General features: G+C 32.2%; 1 protein-coding gene across 1 annotated transcript in view; it reads right to left on the reverse strand.

Moving 5' to 3' along the window:
- COL11A1 (collagen type XI alpha 1 chain) overlaps positions 1-21,256 on the reverse strand; it is a 208,150-nt gene that overhangs the window by 63,840 nt on the left and 123,054 nt on the right. Inside the window, exons 32-41 of the mRNA XM_036823722.1 lie at positions 20,108-20,161; positions 19,933-19,977; positions 19,745-19,798; positions 19,585-19,629; positions 16,021-16,074; positions 10,000-10,053; positions 5,458-5,511; positions 2,664-2,771; positions 2,181-2,270; positions 1,870-1,923 (exon numbers count right to left, since the gene is read on the reverse strand). Coding sequence (XP_036679617.1) covers positions 1,870-1,923; positions 2,181-2,270; positions 2,664-2,771; positions 5,458-5,511; positions 10,000-10,053; positions 16,021-16,074; positions 19,585-19,629; positions 19,745-19,798; positions 19,933-19,977; positions 20,108-20,161 — 612 coding nt within the window. The remainder of the gene's footprint in view (positions 1-1,869; positions 1,924-2,180; positions 2,271-2,663; positions 2,772-5,457; positions 5,512-9,999; positions 10,054-16,020; positions 16,075-19,584; positions 19,630-19,744; positions 19,799-19,932; positions 19,978-20,107; positions 20,162-21,256) is intronic.

Genomic DNA, 21,256 nt, shown 5'->3' on the forward strand with positions numbered 1-21,256 from the left:
GTTTGCTTGACTCCTAAAAAATAACTTTAAACAATTTAAATGTGCTCATGATTCAGGTTTCACAGATGCAATAACCATTGATCTTAAAAAATGCATCCATATTCCAAAATAAAATTCACTTTAGAACCTGAAGTTCTGGATAAATAGATTGCATTGCACTGAAAATTTTGAAGATTCTATCTATGCTCAAATCAGCACTTCTGTCTTATTCAACTATTTTTCCTACTCGTGCTACCACCACTAACTTATCTGGATATCTTAAAATGTTCTATATAATTTTATGAATATCAAATATAGTTATTGAAAAGTCTTATTTTTCTTTTTAAAAAAATCCTTATCAGATATCCATACCCACCATAATAATTGTAATGACATTTGTATGATCTACAGATTAAATATAATGTTAATCAATCTGCCAAAGATTATATTGCTATGTTCTCAGTATTATTTATGCTATATACACTTTACTCCAATATCAGGATGTATGATAAATTTAAATAGGTAGATATGGAATGATTATATTGACAGCACTGTGCTGTGAATGTAACCAAAGTAACATAAGGAACTCACAGTCTAATGAAAGAGACAACCAAATATATTCCAATGCAATTTCTAAAATGCAAATCATAACAAAGAGCACAAAGAGCAGAGAAATTTCACTAATATATGAAATGGAAGCAAATTGTTCAAAGATGACCTTATAGAGATTTTAACATTTAAGCTTGATCTCTATGGATGAGTAGGATTTTTTTCAAATAGAGAAAGGAAAAATGGGGTTTTCTGGAAGAAGAAGAAAAGTATAAAGTATATTCTCTGCAAAGTATAAAGATTGTGGCAGTATGATAAGCAAGAAATTCAGTGCATTAAATTGGGTAGAATTAGAATGTAGGCCTTAAGAAACATAAAATAGACTATAGTGATTGGGATCAAATTTTGAAGAAACTTATAAGGAGTTTGGTTTCCAAAGACAGCGTGGAACCATGAGATATGTATAAGCAGAGGAATGGAAGAGTTAAGGTTGTGTATTAAGCTATAATTCTACAATCAGTGGGCAAAACTAACAGAAGAGGGTAAGAAAGAGAGTCAAGGAGATAAGACACTATTAAGCAAAGAGAGAAAGGAAAGAGTCTGAACAAATATGGTGGTAGTGGAAATGAAGAAAAGGGGACAAATTAAAGAAATATTTTGGAGGTACAACTAGTATGACTTCAATATTTTATATAAAGAAGTTGAGATGCAGGTTAAGGCAACTTTCAGCTTTTTAGATTGGTGAAATAAAATGGAGAATGAGAAGAAACCGCTAAAATTGGTAGTTTGGCTCTTATTGGTAACCTCACACAGTACAGCTAAGAATGAAGGTAAATTAATGGAAAAAAATGAAGGCTGTATTCTAATGCTTTCTGGGGGGTTGTATGTATCACAAGAAAATAAAAATCTGATATTTACTCATTCGCCGATTATTTCATAAGGTTACATTGACTAAATAAAGCAATCTAGATAATATACAAAATGGATATATGCCTTTCACACTTACGGGATTTTTTTAATGAGCATTGATAAAATTCAAGTCTCATCAAGTACTCAGAATCAGACAAATCACGATTTATTTCCTCAGGTATTGTAAGAAGCAAGATAGTTCCTTTTACCTCCTGACAGCAGTGGTAAAATAAATATTTTCAGTCATCTAAACTCTTTTGTTTCTGCACTCATTAGAGCATGCAACTGGTAGAAACCAGGCATTGACTGATTTGATTGACATGTGTTTATTTTCTCTTCCACACACTGTGGGATCACAGCATGAGAGTAATGAAAGAAGAGCTGTAATTTGCAATCATGGATAGCATGGCTATTTATTATAATCATACTTACAACTGGACCTGGTGGGCCCTGGGGACCTTCTCCTCCTTTCAGTCCAGGTGCACCCTGGGAAAAGTGAAAAGCAAAGAAAATGAATTGATGTGAATTGAATATAAATAGGAGGAGATGTACGACTGATAAAATGAGAATATTAGGAAGTGTTTCCAGACACTAATGTATATTGCTATACGTATTATGACAACCAATGCATATGCTTACATATTTCCCTTTAATTACTCATGAATCTTTATTTAGTTGAGACCTAAAACAATGCTTCTAATAAGCAATTTTATTCACATATTTTATTAATATGTTAATTATACCTGAGCTCCAGAAAGTCCTCTTTCACCTGGGAAACCACGTAGTCCTGCTGGTCCGTCTTTCCCTGAGACACCTTGAGGACCTGGGTCACCCTAAAGAATATAATATACATCCATCATAGAGAGTAAACTCTACATGTTTCCAGAAACAAAATTGTAATTACCTCTAAACTACTGTGAGTAGAGCCTGAATACCATTTAATGATGAGAGTATTGAGTGGAATGTCCTATACATTAAAATGAACTACTATCCACAGTTGAGTGTATATAAATGGATGGTTTTATGGTCAATAGAACTAACTGTTCTTATATATTGTTCAGTCATGCTTTGAGATACAATAAACTGAATATGTTACTGACATATCTTTCTGACATTCATTTAAATACTACACCAACATTTAGAGAATCTATGGACAAGTAATGAGAAGTTACAGTAAAAAGTAAATGGATATTTTCAGCCAAGAGAATTCCTTGAGCATGGTGTACCTTGGCACCTTCTTTTCCTGCAGCACCGGGAAGACCTTGCTCCCCAGGAGGGCCAGGAGGACCAGGATGTCCACGTTCACCTATGGGACCAGTCTCACCAGTTGGTCCCTAAATTGGATAAACAATCTTCATTAGATTGCTCTTTTATTTTTGGCAAAGATAATACAAACCCAAAACAAATATCACTCCCTTTCACAAAGGTTTATCATTTTCAATTATTTTCATGATGTCCTACAAAACTGCATATAAAGCACTGAAAGTAAACTACCTGGTAGAAGTCTGAAAGATTATGTGTAATCTTTATTAAAATCTGAGTGTATAAGGGAAATATATAGAGAAATTCAAAGAGCTGTTTTCTTTATTTAATCCCAGATTGTTTCAGAGTGAGGCCAAGTATTGTTAAAAACTGTTTTTTCACTATAATTTCATACCCTCCCCTCTTTTTATATTAGGTGTCAAATGAGTTTAGGAGTAAAAGAGGCACTGGTACCACATTGGTAACTACTCAATGAATCACTGCTTGATAATAAGCTCATGTCCCCTGGAACCCAAACAACCAAAGTGGTTCTCCTTGGAATTTCCATGATTGCAGACCTTCCAATTGTTAATCTACGTTCATTTGACAAAGTCTAGACAACGTGGCAGGGGGACCCTGAAGATCATGAGTTTGGGTTGGCAGTTCCTTTCGGCCAAAGACTATAACAAATAGCCCACTGCCTTAAACTGCTGCAAATGCCAAAGTGAAAAATGGTAGGTCACTTATGTGTCCCCTGAGTGGTGCTGGTTTGTGGTGCTATTTCAAGTGTAAATAGAGAATGGCGACCAGTTGCTCTCTATCACCACTTAGCAAAAAGCAAAATGAAGGATTTAAGTTAAAGATATATAAAGGGAAAGTTTCCAAATGCTAAGATTGTTAAACAGTGGAATGTGTTACTGAAGTTGCTATGGAATATCATTCTCTGTTACTTTTCTAAAAATGCAACAGATTCTTACTTTTTTGGTCTTGGATAAAAAAAACATCTATCCCGAATTTGAGTGTACATTTCTAGGTTTAAATTCCTTTAACTATGTATTGCTGAAGGTCCCCAACTTATCATTAATGCATAAACATTTCTCCCCAAAGGAATTTTTCCTTAAACATCTGATCAGAATTTCAACAGTAAGGAATGTAGAACTGATCCTAATTTAATGGCTATCACCACTGAGACAAAAATGAGCTGTGATTCACATGACCTCACAAAAAAAGGAGTATCAAGCATTGCAATCAATATTGCTCCTATTAAATCACTTCCTTTGTCCTAACATGAAAATACGGTTACATGTGAAATAGGCTATAGAATTTTCTTTCTTAAAAGGACCAATAAAGAAAAATAATCCAATGAAGATGCATATTCAATAACACACCTGTTATTTTTATGCCTTATAGTAGGGAGACAAAAAAGAACACGGGGCTCAGAAACCAGATGTCTGCATTAGGCAGAGATGAATTTTCAAAATCGTGAGAACCTGAAATGTTCAGTTAAGCCCCAATATGTTTACATTCTAGTTGGGGCCTTAATTCTATTTCTGTTCATAGATGAATAACATAATAGGAATCATTCTTTCAGTTAGATTTTTCCACAGAAAATTGTTGTGAAGTTGTTTGGAATAAAGAAGAGAACAATTATTTAGAGGGTTTTTAAAAAATTAAAACTGATAAGCAGTCAAAAGGAAGGCTCAGCACACACACAGAGGTCTGCAAAAAGAGCATCATGCACACTGTTTTCTTCTTTATAAAGTAGCAAACAGAAATTCCCTTGGCTTCAAAGTGATCTCTGAAATAAAAGGGATCAACCAATCCAAGAATTCTTCGTTTTTGCTTCTATCACACGTATTCCTAGAAAGAAGACGCAGTTTTTGTTTCTCTGTGTGTGTGTGATGTGTGTTTGAGTTACAAAGTATTAAGAACTAATTGTAGGCTGAGAAAAGACTACTTAAAGCAATTAAATAATTAAAACACTCAATCAACTGCTCTTTTGCTATAATTTGTTATTAGCAGGGGTAAAATTCCAGCTGAGTAAACTAGATGTGTCTTGTCCATTCAATACGCTACACCAGAATAAAAACATTGTTTTCTATCCCAGTGAATTATTTTCTATAAGTAGTTAATACTATAATTCAGGATACTGCATCAATTTTTGAGATTCTTTCTGCCACCTCCCTTGAAAAAGCTACTTGTCTTTGCCATTATTTCTATATACTCAAAGATTACACACTAATATTTTATCACTGATGGAAATCATTGTTATGAAGACAAAAATTTTAAGAAACATGTAATATAATGCAAATATTAACATTTTAGAAGAATTGTGTTAGAAGCTTTATATTTCTAATATATTATACCTCTAAATCTAATTTTTACTCAGAAAACTAAAGTCATTTTATAATTTGAAATCCCCGAAAAAGATGATGGCCAATCTATTTAAAAATTATGTGGTGTTTTTAGCAGATGATGCCATGACCAGGCTTTCATGTCACCTTCATTGTGAACTTTCTGACTTATTGTCATTTATTTTATTTTTTTCTTTTATTCATTCAGGCAATTGAAAAATCGCTTTAGCTAACTGATGGTTTGCTGAAGTTCATTTGATGTAGGCAAATTATATATTTAAATGCCATCCGAAGTATAAAAATACATAAATTTCAATTAAAAACTTTTCACAATAAAATGAGCAAATTTTACACAACTTAGCAAAGGTGAAAATATAAACAAGAAAATAAATCTTGTTAGGAAAATAAAGTAAATGGAACGTACCTGTGGTCCAACAACACCCCCTGGCCCAGGAGGGCCGGTCTTGCCTTGAAACCCCTAAGGTAAAAAAAAAAATCTATAAAAGCTATCCAGGACACGAAGCATAAATTAAAATTCTCTGAGATAGTTGAATAATTCACATTAAAAGAAAGTCATCTTTTGGCTAAAAATACTTATTTTTAAATGCCTATGAATTATTACATTCCAATTCTTTTTATATTTAAAATTTAACATCTTTACTATTGTACACTGTAGTCCTATGATTACTTTCAATAAGCTTAAAAAAGAAAACAAGAAAATGGAATGAAGCTGGAGCAAAAATGTGTTCTTAGCCCTCTTTCACTGTGTCAGACAACATAGAAATTTTAATCGAGAAACGTTTATGGATGAAATAAATGAGGATTTAGACATTCTTTGAAACAGTCCACTGGTTCTTTATACAGAGATAAATCTACAGTCTGTGATATTAATACATTTCTCTTTCCTGCATTCCAACAATCTCATAAAATTAAAAAGATATAAAAATAAATTTATAAAAAGAAAGCTTTACATGCTTTGTCATTATTTCAACATTTTATCAGTGTTCCTTCTTAAAACCCAAAAGAATATACTTACAAATGTACCTTGCATATAATGCAGTCATTAGAATAAAATCCAGTAGGTGTGAGCACATGCACTCACTAAACAAAGCCTTTGGGCTTATATTCTGGTATCTGTATTTCTCTAGACTCCTGGGTTATTCATTCTGCATGACTGTATTATGATTAGCAAATTTCCTTCTCATGTGAGTTAATTGACACTTAACAGTTGGATAAAGATTCAAAACACTGACAGAAAAACCTGCCAAAGAACTGAATTAAAGCAAATAGTATTTGCAAAAGTTTTATTCATTATAACATCTGATTGGAAATAAGAAAGTTAGAAAGCAAAGAGCAGAAACTAGCCCCACCCTTGTATCATGAACTTCCAGATAATTGTGATTACATTTTTTATAAAAACAAAACTTAAAAGCAGGAAAAAGGAAAAGAATCTGTATTTGTAATTATTTTAATTGATGCCATGGGGAAAGAAAAAAAATTTCTCCTATTTTTAAAATACATTAATTCTTTTTTTTTTTTTTTTGGACTTGAGGACATGGGGTGAGAGGGGGAAGCTGGGGCGAAGTGAGAGTAGCATCGACATGTGGGAAGCAGCAGCATAGCACAGGGAGATCAGCTCAGTGCTTTGTGATGACCTAGAGGGGTGGGATAGGGAGGGTGGGAGGGAGGCTCAAGAGGGAGGAGATATGGGGACATATGTATGCATATGGGTGATTCACTTTGGTGTACAACAGAAATTAACACAGTATTGTGAAGCAATTATACTCCAATAAAGATCTATTAAAAAAATACATTAATTCTTAAGACCATCAGGTTTCCACTTGAGTTATCAACAGCAACAGCAAAGTGAATCAATTCAAGGGAAATATATTATAGCATTTACTTAGCTTGACTGCTTAATTTTAACTTTTCAGGAACTCAGTAGTGTGGAAATTTGTACCCACATATGTAAGCATATATATACATAATATTTTGTTTTTCTTTTTCACTGAGAGCTAACAGCTCTTAGTGCTGTTACTCTTATCATTTGTTTACAGCATTTAGTCCCACATGCTAGCTACTCCTTAGATGATCTCAATAACTTCCATGATCACAATTGTTATCAATGTCTTCTTATGCTTTTTCCTCAGCTTAACATTCTCAAAATTGTTCACACTAAGTGAATCCTCTCCTTTGATTTTCCACCTCTGTTCTCTCCCTTTATTAACAAAGTGACTTCAGATCCCAGACTTTCCTCAGGTCCTCAAGCTCAGTCATTTAATCCTACCATGTCATCTCAGAAACTCGCAAATCCAGCTTCCTCTCTCTTGTCGAGTAGACCTGTCTTATTTGAACTATACTTGCCACTTTCCTTGACCACTACAGTTTTTCAAGTCAGGTTCACTCACCTGTCCACTTGTTATCACGCCACAAAAGCAAATCTATTCAACTCATTGCTAAGCATATGTCATGAAATATCCATTACCAAGTCTACACAATCTCAACTTTCCCTAAACAGCCATGCACCACATGTTTGTATAATCTGTTCCCTCTGTCTGGATCGCCTTTGGCCCAATTTCTAATCACAGAGTTTGACATAAAGATGTAAGTGCAATCAGGACTTTAACAAATTAGTCTTATAAAGTTTTTTCCTTAGTAACTGTGAGAGCAAGAATAGCACATGAAATTGATCACAATAATAATTAATTATGAAAATTAACTGATTAAAAATAAATGCTTAACTGAGGAAATTCTGTGAAAAATTTGCCACCCAGACTTGTACTCATATGTTCTAAGAGGGTGCTAGTACCTCTGAGTGAGAAACAGATTTGGAAGGAGCTGGAAAACAACACTGACCATACGCTTGCTCATTCAAAACATTCAGAGTTTCGCAAGTATCTAATAAATCTGACACTGAGGATCTTACAAATGAACTGTGTACAAGAAAACTTTTATAGATCAGAATGGAGTGTGATTATTCTAATACTGTCATGTAATAAGACTTTCCTTGTCATTTAATTTTAGGATAATAAGTTAAATTATGTTTTTCAAAATCCCAAAAAACAGAAGTTAATTTGATACATGAGTAATAAAAATGGAATTCCTATTCTGATCACCTCTACAGTCAAAGCATGATTTGGCATTGTGTTTCTGAGAAAAACGTGCGTTGTTTCAGTATAATAAAGACTATCTCTAATTATTCCTAGTGGTCTTAAAAAGCTTTAAATTGTAAGATGTCAGAATGAACCTTCAATTCAAGGATTTCTGAATGGGGACAAATCTCAAATATAATAAAATACTTTCTTCTTTAAAAAAAGGAAACATATATATCAAAATATAGATGCCCTAGATTCTGACTCTTGGACAAGACAATCTTTTGAATCACAGTCAACACAGAACAAGGTGAGAAAGAAAGGTTCCTGGTGATAGGGTGACTCACTATTGTTCTTAAAGTGGATTTGAAATCAGGAATACAATTTTCCAGACATAATTCTAGTTGTTGTTTACAAGAAACTACTAGATGAGAATATCCATCCTAGAAACATTAGTTAATGTGCTAGTTTTCCACTTTAACTTTAAATGTTATATATAATATGGTTACTTTGGATAGAAGCAGAAGCTCTTGATTAAATTAAAGTCAAAAGGGATTTTATAATGATAATTCTCTAGGTACCCCTTCCTCAAAAGACATTTTGGAAATATTTGAGAGGTATTCCCAAGAAGCTATACCATGACTTAGTTAAAAATGATTGACTGCAATATTTGAATGAGAATGCATTTGCAAATTTGAATGTGGATTATCCTTTAGAGAGTTTATTTCTTGCTTATCATGGAGATGTCTTTCTCAAGAGGAAACCCAAACAATTTTACTCTTTGGTCTCACTAAAATCATTCTTGATTTTGCTTTTGTAATCCAAGACTTTGAAGCTTACAATCTGACTAAAACTAAGAAGTCATTACACTAAGAATTGTCACTTGGTGAGCAAAACAGGAATTGGCTGTTGCTGCCAGATTGTTTATCCTATGTAGAAAATCATCATGTTTTCAGATCTGTTATCCGGTATTTCTATTGAACCCCAAATATGTGTTCATGCTGGCAGAATACCCTAAGATAATTTTGAGCCACACAGTCAAAGGTAGTCTGTGTTGTGGTTTCCTTAAGAAATCTGGATAAAATTAATCAATGTTAGGAACCAAGAATTGATTCCAAGGAAACATGCTAATCCATGGTGATTTCTTATTAGACTACCATCCCACTGCAACAGCCAGATACAAAGTTTTGTTAACAGTGGCAGAATAAATAAACAAAACCGCCAGGATTCTTAAACCATAGTTGAGCTGCCAGTTTCCCCGCTGTCCATCTCTGTTATACACATAAGTTGTTCAGAGAATGTATTTAATGTTATGTTCCCCATAATTTAAGTTACATTTTTTTTCCATTTCCATTTTCCTACTTGAGAGGAGAGAATGCATTTGACATAGTTCTAGACCAATTACAGCCTTACAGGTCCAACAGCAGGAAATATTTCATCCCTTAATTCTGGATAGAAGAATATATTATCTGCACAGTTTATTGTAATGTGTCTCTTTTAGAGAGTGGAAGGGTGAAAGGGTAGCATGGAATATATCTGTAACAAAGACTTATGTGAAAGGGTCAAGGCTGACAACCTTGTGGAGGTATCCAAAAGACAATGAGTTCTTTTCCATCAACTTATCCCTAAAGTGCTGTTATTGAAAATAAGGAAAATCAAGTAACATCCACGTCCTCAAGTATATTTATTTAAATGTTTAGATACAAACATAGGTCTATTTATGTATTTCAAATATATTTTTAAAAGATTAAATGGAATTAATTTCACCATTGTCCTTAACCTGGTAATTGACTTGTTAATAATAAAGTATCTTTCTGTGAAATGATGAAGTGCTTGAGATAGAAAATTTGAATCAGAAGACTGGGGTCACTTACAGTCTCTCCACGTTGCCCAGGGTGTCCTGGCAGGCCATCCTTTCCAGGTGGTCCCTGAAATCACGAATATTAAACATCGAACGTCATAAATATTTCTTGAATTATTTACAGTCTAAATACATGTTAGGCAATTTTCTTATATCTTCATTAGATATCTTATTTTGATGTTCTATTGACTTCATATACGGTAGAATGTGTATATATCTTTTTTAGCATATCTATAGCTATAAATGAGACCAGGAGAAAATTGTGCAACTGTAATCTGAATATTTTACATTTAAATTTCATTAGCATCTTTCTTCTCAAAAAGCATATTCATATTGGTTTGTATTTTTATTTTTGTAAAAATGTTAGTTCCTCAGTACTTGACAAATGAATATTTTCCCCTCTTTTTGGTGATGTGTTCCTAATACAATTTCTTGGGCACTGAGAGTTGGATACCAGAGATAGATAGTGTCCTCTAGTGGTGGTCTGAGCTTCTAACTGACAAGAATGTGAAAGAAATACAAACTTATAAACAATGGCATTTTACTTCCCAGTTGCTTCAAGTAAAGGAAACAAGGTGCAATGCTCAATTTTAGAAGTCATCCGGGCAAATTTTTCCCAGTAGGTTTTCTTAAGTACCCTCTTGGAAGCATAATGTTTATTAAACACTAGAGAGCACATCTACTATGTCATCACTTTCAGTAAAGGATGCTGTCTTTGTCATGACTGAAAAAATAAATGAAGCCATTAACTAAGTACTTAAAGTAAACAACTCTGTGAGGTTCTTATGTTTTAGATACTTAGTAGAAATAGATTGCTTCTTTAGACTGCATTATGGATTATTCATCCTACTCAGAAACCATTAAGCACCAAGTTCAATTTTCAAAACATGTATAATAAGTATAGGCAGAGATATTCTTAGGTGAGAATGGATAAACGAAGAGAAATGATCATTGTAATAACATTTTTAATAATAACAGGTACACCTCTCACAGCATGTTAATTATTTGAATAAACCTACTTATTTATTTAAAAATACATTATTTATGTAAATCTATTTTCAAATATCAATTCTTTGTAAATTGAGTATGAAAAAAAGTATTTCAAAAGAAGATCATTTTCACAGATAGCTTTTTTCCCACTGGAATAAGACTTTTTCTAGCTTGGTTATAACATTTCAGTGGAAAGCCTTCCCGACAGTGACTAGTACCAGCTCTGCTTCCTGATTGCATCTTTATTGACACACTGGTTAAATTATCAGCTCTAACTAAAGCCTGTTATGATATTTCACAAGATCATAGCTTGCTCAGTGATCTGTTCATATTTTCCAGGACCATCTCAGTGATTCTATTCCCATTCACCCAAAGGACCAAAACTGGAATGTTTTTAACCAAGTCCCCAAAATGTTCTTGGATATCATCTACCCATCCCTTCTTTCAAAAACATATATTACATATCTATGTATTAGGCATTAGGTGTATCATTCTCGGTTTAGAGGTGAGACACATAAATAAGTAGTTGATTGCTAGTGGACCTCATCTAGGTTCAGTATTTCAAAATAGTAAATAAAAACAAATCCTGTGCTCTATCACTATTTTGATACATATGGGAATAAATATGCCCTTAATTGAGGGCAGTAGTAAAAGTTTTAACTAAAATTATAGAGGGCGACAGCTAAAGGATAATAAACATGAGTCAGGTGCTTTTTTTCCACCACGCTAAAGTGCATCTCAAATGATGAGTTTTGCAATCAGTATAAGCCATTTACATGTTTTTTAGCAAATCTGTAAATATAAAAGTTAAATATCTCATTATATTTGCTGATGTGAAAAGTATAGATTACACTTTTATTGTAAAATATTATAACTCTTTAAAACAGTGATCTTACATCTAAAAAATGTCATGTGGGATGAATGCAACATGATTTTTAATGGCTTTCCTACATATCCTGTGGGAGCAGTGTAAATAGACTATATAAAGAATTCATAACATCATCACTTTTCTTAAGTATTTATTCCTAATATTAAATGATTAATCCTAAGTAATTTTAATGGTTTCACACTACTATCCAATAAAATAAACATTTTAATTACCAAATAATTTCATGGCATTAATTTAAATATAATAATTTTATTGATCAAAATAGACTGCCCCTTTAATATTGTTGGTGAAGAGTAGTGACAACAAATTCATCTAAATGGGTGGGGGGGTGCATATACAGCAAAGCAATCCATGAAGCGACGCTTATAAATAAATGTTAAGATGTTTTTCACTTCACACTGGCACTGAGTTTTGACTTTTCTCTAAATAGAATGTATCTTATAGTAGTCATGTTATAAATCCTAATCACCTAATTTTTTTAATCGAGATAACTATATGCTGACACTGGCATGAGTTTAACAGACTCTAAACATGAACATTCCAAGTGCTTAATCCATACTCCACATGTGTCTGTGTGAATATATATATTTTTTCATTTATTTTTTATGTATATATCTAACATATATATGTGTATGTATATATATATATATATTTCCTGATTACAATGAAAATGAATCAATTAATTTGAAGGAAGAGGAGCTTGGTTCTATCCCTCTACCTGAATCCCTCCTTCTAAATATCAAAGAAATGAAGACAGTTCTTTTCTATATGTTATAAAACTACATAGCAGAGAAATGATAGGTACTCTTATTTCATGCACTAATGTTTCATTTGTCAGAGAAATAGAGTATAAAACTCATTTTGTTTAGCAGTGAAAGCAATGTTCCTTAACAGTGTCATGTCTTTCCAAGCCAACTACATGTTTCTCAAGTGTAGGCATTTATTATACTTCTAATACTCCTTAGAGACAAAATGCATGCATGATCAATGGCTCAAAACTTGTTGAAAGATACATGAGAGAATGGACTGAAGAAGTTTGAGGAAAAAATGGCTTTCTTGACAATAAAATTATATTACATGAGGGAAACTTCCTAACAATTTGTACAAATATAAATGGTATGATAATGTTGAAGTTACACATATCACTGGATTTTATGTTGCTAAACAATGATCTATGCACATGGCTTCAAAATACTTATGAAAGAATCTTATGTGCAAAATCATTTTTGCAACAATATTTTTACTTCTCTGTATGTGCAACTTTGCATGACAATATTACATTTGGAACAAAAGTGAAATAGTGAGTAAACAATATTATATGCAGACAGTATCTATACTATCCTTTGTTTAATACTAGCTATTTGTATTAATCCTTTCATAACACAATAATATAGATAACAACTTTTCTTGATATGTTTGCTGTAATAGAGCAAGACTGTTAGTGATAAAAATAATATTTTAAACACAGTGTCTAAAATTATTTTAAAAAGTAAGAGAGTTTCAGCATTTAAGTCAGTATTTCACAATAAATAATTCATTTTTCGAACATGTGAGCTAAAATCACATTTGAAAGTAATCAGAGAAAGAGGGGGTTATTCAAACTCAATATAAAAATATTGGAGAACAAGAGTTCCCTGGTGGCACAGTGGTTAAGAATCTGCCTGCCAGTGCAGGGGACACGGGTTCCATCCTGGTCCGGGAAGATCCCACATGCCGTGGAGCAACTAAGCCCGTGTGCCACAACTACTGAGCCTGCACTCTAGTGCCCGTGAGCCACAACTACTGAAGCCCTCGCGCCTAGAGCCCATGCTCTGCAGCAAGAGAAGCCCCCGCTCGCCACGACTAGAGAAAGCCTGCATGCAGCAACGAAGACCCAACGCAGCAAAAAAATTAATTAATTTTTTAAAAAATTGGAGAATATATTTATTTACTTATAAATGATTTTCAACATGTTTAAAAATATCATTTGTAACATTTATTTAAATTTCTAACATCTTAATTTATAATTTTCTGAATCGTTCATTTATGCAAGATTGTTACTGGACTATATTTGACTAACTATAATTATTTAAATTATATATAATTATTAGAAATGAGAACATTGGGATGTACAATTTTTGAAATATTGGCATATATAAAAATCCTCACATAACTTCCTCTCACAAGGTGCATGTTGTTGTGGTTTTGCCAAAAAGATTCAGTTCAACAGATGTAGAAAACAAACTTATGGTTACCAGGGGAGAAGGAGGGGGGAGGATTAAACTGGAAGAGTGGCATTGACATATCCACACTACTATACATAAAATAGATAACTAATAAGCACTTACTATATAGCACAGGGAACTCTACTCAATACTCTGTAATGATTTATACGGGAAAAGAATCTAAAAAAGATTGGATATATGTATATGTATAACTGATTCACTTTGCTGTACACCTGAAACTAACACAACATTGTAAATCAACTATTCTCCAATAAAAATTAAAAAAAAGATTCAGTTCAAAAATCAGTTTAAAATATTCAGCCAAAAATCTATATCAATGTGCCGCTAAGTGAAAATAACCAGGATGTGAGTAAAACTGTCACTAGGAATTAGTTATTGGTATTATTACATTGAGAAAACATTTGGTTCTCAAATCACTGACTGAAAATTTTAACTATACTTAGTTTCCTACAGCGTAGATAATATTCAAACTATGTTGGTCTTATTCTCAGCCAAAACATTTTTGAACTTTGCTATTCAAAGTACGGCCCATTGACCACTGGCATTGGCATCATCTAGACATTTGCCAGTAATGTCAAGTCTCAAGACCCATCCCAGACCTACTGATTTAAAATCTACATTTTTAACAAAATACCAACATGATTTACGTGCACATTAAAGTTTGAATAGCATTGTCTACTCTGGACTAGAACAGTGGTTCACAAACATTAGCATGCATCAGAACTATCTAGAGAGTTCGTTAAGACACAGACAGGGCCCCTCTCCTAGAGTTCTGATTAGGTGAGTGAGGTGGAGACAAGACATTGCATTTCTAACGAATTGCAAGTGCTGCTGATCTTCTGGTCCAGGGACCACACTGTGAGAACAATTTCCTTAGACAGGTGGGTGCTATGGTTTGAAAGTCTGTGTCCCCTTGAAATTCAGATGTTGAAATCCTAACCCTCAAAGGTGATGTTATTAGTAGATGGAACTTTTGGGCAGTGCTTATGTCACCTTCATGGAACCTTCATGAATGGAACTAGTGACTTATAAAAGAGGTTCCAGAGAGTAGACAGTGAAAAGTCTGCTACCCGAAAGAGGGTCTTCACCTCACCATTCTGGGATGCTGATCTTGGACTTCCAGCCTTCAGAACTCTAACAAATAGATTCTACTGTTTATACACTACACAATCTGTGTTTTTTTGTTATAGCAGCCGGTATGGACTAAGACAGTAAGTTGATTCTAACTCATAAATAAACTGAATAGGTTGCCAAAAAAAAAAGAGAGAGAGAAAAAAGCAGCTGAGCACTGAGCATGTCCTATATTCCCACGAATATTTGTGCGAAAGTAAAAGATTTCAATTAACCTTGTGAAAATATTTGATGAAGATATTCTACAGACTGTGGTTCTAAACAAATTTTATAAAAAGGAAATGATTCAGGAAGGGTTATCATTACATTTTCTAAGAAAAATACATTATAGAGGCAAAAATAGTAAATACAAATAAATAGATCTTAATGTGATATAAGTAATGTCAGAATGTTGGAGGATATTTAGGAAGTGACATTTTGAAGAAGGATACATTGGATAATGGAAGCTAAAAAAGAAATTGATATACCAAATATTTAAGATTCAGTAATGATTTTTAATGCTGTCAATAATATTCATTGCAGTAGAAGAGTAGTTGAGAGAATAATATGCATGTTGTTCTAGTTTTGATATACTTTGAAGGAATATTTAATAAGATATATTTAAATTAGATTCAGAAACATTTGATAAACTTCATAAGCTGAAAATACATACTCTTTGACATTATTAAGCACAATTTTGTTTTTATAGGAATTTTTATCCATATTTGTATCCAGATATTATTTAATATAAAAGCTATGACTTTCAAAATTTGAAAACATTGTCAAATGAAGAAAGAGAAAGAAAAACCATGACACTTACAGGAGGGCCTTTTGGTCCAGGGAACCCAACTGGACCTTGAGGTCCTTGAGGACCCTGAAGAGAAAAAGCAGTGGGGAAATTTAAGAACATACCTTATAAGGCACATCTTTACAGGTTGCAGTTTATTTCTACAGATAAAGAACAATATAAAATACAGCTTCTTTACCATAATGGCAGAACAATTGCATTACAACAAGAGAGTCTAGGGTAATTTAAAAGCAAAATGGATGATCTTCCATACTATTCAGTACTCAAAACTGCACATCACATCAATGGTCTTAGCTGGAGAACACTGTAAATATTTAGAATTCATATTAAAAGTAAATAGAACATGGATGTATCAGGAACCCTGTAGATAATCTACTTTCAACACTGGCTACAAACATCCATAAATGGAGGATATTTCAAGTCCATAGCCCCCAAAAAGAAAAATTATTTTTAAAATTGATTCTATAAATGTTCTGACTCTACAGTCATACAAAATTAAAAGAAAAAAAAAGTGACTATCTCAAAAAGACCATAGAGGATACCTTTAACTAATCTCCATATTTAAAATGTATTTATTTTTGAGGATGTCACTATCTCATTTTACTCATGTATAAACTTCTTTTGTAGATAAGACGAAAAGAACATTATTATATATTCTCATTAATATTAAATCCAAATATACATTTATAATATTGCTCTTGACTTGATGCTTAATTAACTATATTATTCAACACTTAGATTCACATATCTTTAAAAGGCATAAAGTAGACCCTATTACAAGGACTACATTGGTCGCAGCAAAAGGATGGTGAAAGATAATCCTTTATATGACCAGAACATGATAATTATATTCCTAAAAGGAATATATATAAAATGGAACATAATATAAATAAAATTTCTTAAGTAATAAAATTATGTTAGGATTTATTTATACTTAAACAAAAAATAAAGTTTACTAAAGTTGATCTTTAATATAATTTACTCTCTTCAATTTATCAATTTAGCCTTCCCACAGGAAATTTCATTACCATTCTCAAGCCAATGCTAGTTCAGAAATTAGCACAAATTATTGCTGTTACCAACATCTTATCTTAAAATCAAAAAGAAACTTCAAAGTTAGATATGTCATTAAAAAAATAGATATCTCATGTAATTACCAGAAACACTGGGAAAATATTTGGAACTTAGAAATTCTGGTACTCTCATTAAAATATAAAACTATCATTCTTAAATATCTATCATAAGAGCAAGAAAATTATAAACCAAAAACCATTTTAAATTCAAAATTTAAAATATAGTATTCCTTTAGGTTATATAGTAAGCTCTACTATCCTAATTTCATAAATTGTCATTTCTTTACTTTTAATTTTTTGCTCCTTTTCAAAATAAAACTTTATTTTGAACTTAAATTTCTTAAAGAAAAATTTCAAAAATCACTTCTCCAGAGAAAATAAAGAAGAAAAAGTGGGTCTTTCTACATACAATTACACAAAAACATGTTGAAACATTCTCTTTGTATTAATCAAAATAGTTTCCAGGTGAGGTAGAAATTACGTAAAGACTCAGTGTGTAAAGATAGTGTTGGAACCCAATTAGTGTTGTCAGATAAAATACCAAATGTTTAATAAAATTTAAATTTTAGATAAATAATGAATAATTTTAATATGTCCCAAATATTGCAAGGGACATACTTATGCCACAAATTATTCATTGTTTACTTAAAATTCAGTTTATTTGGGTGTCTTTGTTGTTTTGTTTTTATTTTGTTTTGTTTTGTTTTTGCTAAATCTTATCATCTTAGACCCAAGTAAAAGCTGTATTAACTAAGTCTTTAATAGCAGGCATCCATGCTCTGCAAATCATGAGTATGAGGGATCATATTTAACTTGTAGAATATCCTAATGGGTGTTTATATATATAATATATATTATTTTTACATATAATACTATATATATATATACATACACACACATAAATATATTTTTAAAGAAGGTCATTGAAATGGGCAAAAATGGGTATTTTTCATTTCTAATCCAATGGTACTGCAAAATTCTCTCCTTGAACCTCCCAAGTCATATAGTTTGAAGAAAACATTTTTGTGATATTACTTTCATTGTTCTTCAACTGTGTGCCTAAGACATAACAAATAGTTCATGACACTTAAAATTCTTTGCAGAAAATGAAGATATATTAGGTAGAAAATGTCTGATCAACTACACAGAACACAAGAAATATATTCTGTACACTTAAAACATGTATAAATATTTCTTGGGAATGGTTTCAAGCTTACTTAAAAATTTTTTTTGAAATCAACCTTACTTTGATCCTCAGAATATACTTTTCTTATTCTGAAAGTGTCTTTACAATTACAAGCGATCATGTTCTTGGGTTACACTGTTGTGTTCCAAAATAAAATCATAAAGATTTATAGTTGATCATGAAATTTTGGAATGTATAAATAAAATACGTAAAGAGAATAGTTTGCGCTTTAAAGGCAAAACTCTTAGTTATGCCACAATTTGTTAAATGGTTCTACTCCATTTAATGATTTAGCCATTTTAATTAATTTAGTTGTATATTCTTATTAAAATGACTTTGACATAAAATATTTCAAATGTATTGTCTTATTTATGAAGTCAAAATGTACAGGATGAACTTAATTTAGGAATAGCTCATCAAGAGTGAGAAACATTTAATAGAAAGTTAATTAAATTTGAACCAAAGATTTGAAAAAACTGGAATTAAATGTTTATTCTTGAGTCCAATCTAGTGACTTTTCTTCACAAATAGAAAATTTATTTTTAAAAAAATTACTTATTCTCAGCTTTAAGTTATACGTCAGAGGGTATTTCTGTTTTACTTTTTGTGAAACATCTATTATAAATTTCTATAATATAAGAATGTATAATATTAAAATTATAGAATATTAAGTCATGATCTAATTTCTTTGTCAGTAATACAGAATATTTAAAATTCTTTCAAGAGGATAGCTTTTTAAAAATCTGGCTACAAAAAATGCTATATTTTGCCAAAAAAAACAAAACAAAACCAAATAAAGGGCATGCTTACTTATGTATATTTAGCTTTATTTTATATCAATTGAAAATCAAATTACTAAATATTTTTCCATTTACTGGAGTAGATGTTTTATTTTGATTTGAACGTATATTGATTGTGACTTAATGGCTACTGGTAGCTTGCATTTTACCAGCATAATGCTGCTGCCAGCTCCAGGAACAAAGTGAGTATCAGTATGGAAAGCAAGAGGAGTGGAGAAGAAGGCATAGGTGTTACATGTGTATTTAAAAGAAAACAGTTCTTTTTGTTTAAAAGTTGATATCATAGGCCAATTAGCATATAATTTCTCTCATTTCTATAACAAAATTAGTAGCACATAATTGATTAAGCTTTCTTTAGGAAAGTAAATAAGAATAGGAATTTTAAACTCTGACTAGATTTTGTGGATGACTGTGTACATGTATTTGCAGACACATGTAACTGTAACTTTTCCCAGAAATTTAAACATTTGCAACATATTAATATTTACTTTATATGATAAGACTGTATCGTACTTACTCTTTCACCAGGAGGGCCAGGAGGACCATCACCGCCTGAAGTGCCCTGGCAACAACAACACAAAAACCAGAAAAAATCAGTTTTGATTCCTTCTGTTAACATCCATCCTCTGGAAGAGGAACTTACAGGAAAGCCCAAATGGAACAAGTGCTGATGATACCTTTGGACCAGGTTTCCCAGTGGGACCTCTCGCACCTCTTGAACCTCGAGGACCCTGCACATAAGAGCAAAGATGAAATTGATCTAGTTCCAAGCAGATCTAAAGGCACGGGATCAGTTTTTATTTATGAAGAAAATAGGAGAGTTAAATGAAAAATGAAAATCATTATTTTAAATCAAGGTACTTACCGTTGGACCACGCTGACCCCGAGGGCCTGGTTTGCCAGCTACACCCTGCCAAAGACAGTTCAGTTTCAATACACAGTATATCACAGTAAAATTGTGAGTCTGGTGCTGAGAGATAGGTACTCATGTAAGAACATTTACATTAGATAGTCCAGAACAATATACTTGTATATCATACCCGGGCACCTTTCTCTCCATTGGCACCTGGAAACCCAGGAAATCCAGTGGAACCCTACAAAAATAAAAATAATAAACAATGAGTACAGTAACTAACATTTTTAGCCACAAGCTGAAAGTCTTTTGGAACACAATGATTCTTGCAAGCTGGTAGCATTCAAATCAAAAATATAATTTAAGATACCATACAACCTCCATTCATGTATTTAAAAATGAACTTACAGTGACACCTGAAATCCTGGAAGCATTGAAAACATGAATTGATAAAACATTTTAGTTTTTAACTTTAAGGAAATTAATTAATCAAATATATCATTTCTCATATTAGTAAACAGCAATTAAAGGGCATTTCATATAAAATAAATTTTTGACTTATAATTCTACATACTTGCTTCAACTCTGAAAAAAATTTTATTTTTCACAAGCATGAATAATCAAATATTAAAATAGGAATTTTACAAAATATTTTTCCTGAATTAACATTATTGTATTCTTATACTTATCACTTTTTAGTTGAGTATTTTACACCTTTAGAACTGGGTCAAATCATAAAGACTAAAAATCTTCTTCCATCTTTTCTGTTTGATGTTTGAATGTGGTTAGATCTAACTGAGAGTCTAAGTCAGACAGTTCAGCATTAAAATCTGTTTGTGGGATTCCAAAGACATAAATTCAAGACTTATGTTTGTCTTGCATTCACCTAAGTAATTAGGTACATTACTATAGTATAATTATGAGTACAGTTTTTTCTTCTACAAAATGAGAGCAATCATCTGCATCTTACAGCTACTTTGAAACTTATAGGAAATCAGAATAAAGGAAAGTAAGGTATAAAAATGATAACAATAGCTAACAATAAATAATGATTATTTAAAGATGTAATAAGCACTGTAAAAGCATTATGTAATTTAATCCACAAACAGCTACATTTTACAAATGGAATACGATTCCCCTATTTTACCTTGTACATATATCCAGATTTTCATCTGCTGAGAGATTCCTTTGAACATGACTGTGATTGGTTTGCCTCGTCATTGTATCATGAAATAGAGCAGATTAGGGTTCAATCCTTGCTCCTCAACTTACCAATAACTATGAGACCCTGGGAGGGGTGGGCTGGGGGGCTTCCAAACACTCACTATTTTCCTAT

The sequence above is a fragment of the Balaenoptera musculus genome, chromosome 1 (assembly GCF_009873245.2).
Source record: "Balaenoptera musculus isolate JJ_BM4_2016_0621 chromosome 1, mBalMus1.pri.v3, whole genome shotgun sequence".
NCBI lineage: Eukaryota > Metazoa > Chordata > Mammalia > Artiodactyla > Balaenopteridae > Balaenoptera > Balaenoptera musculus.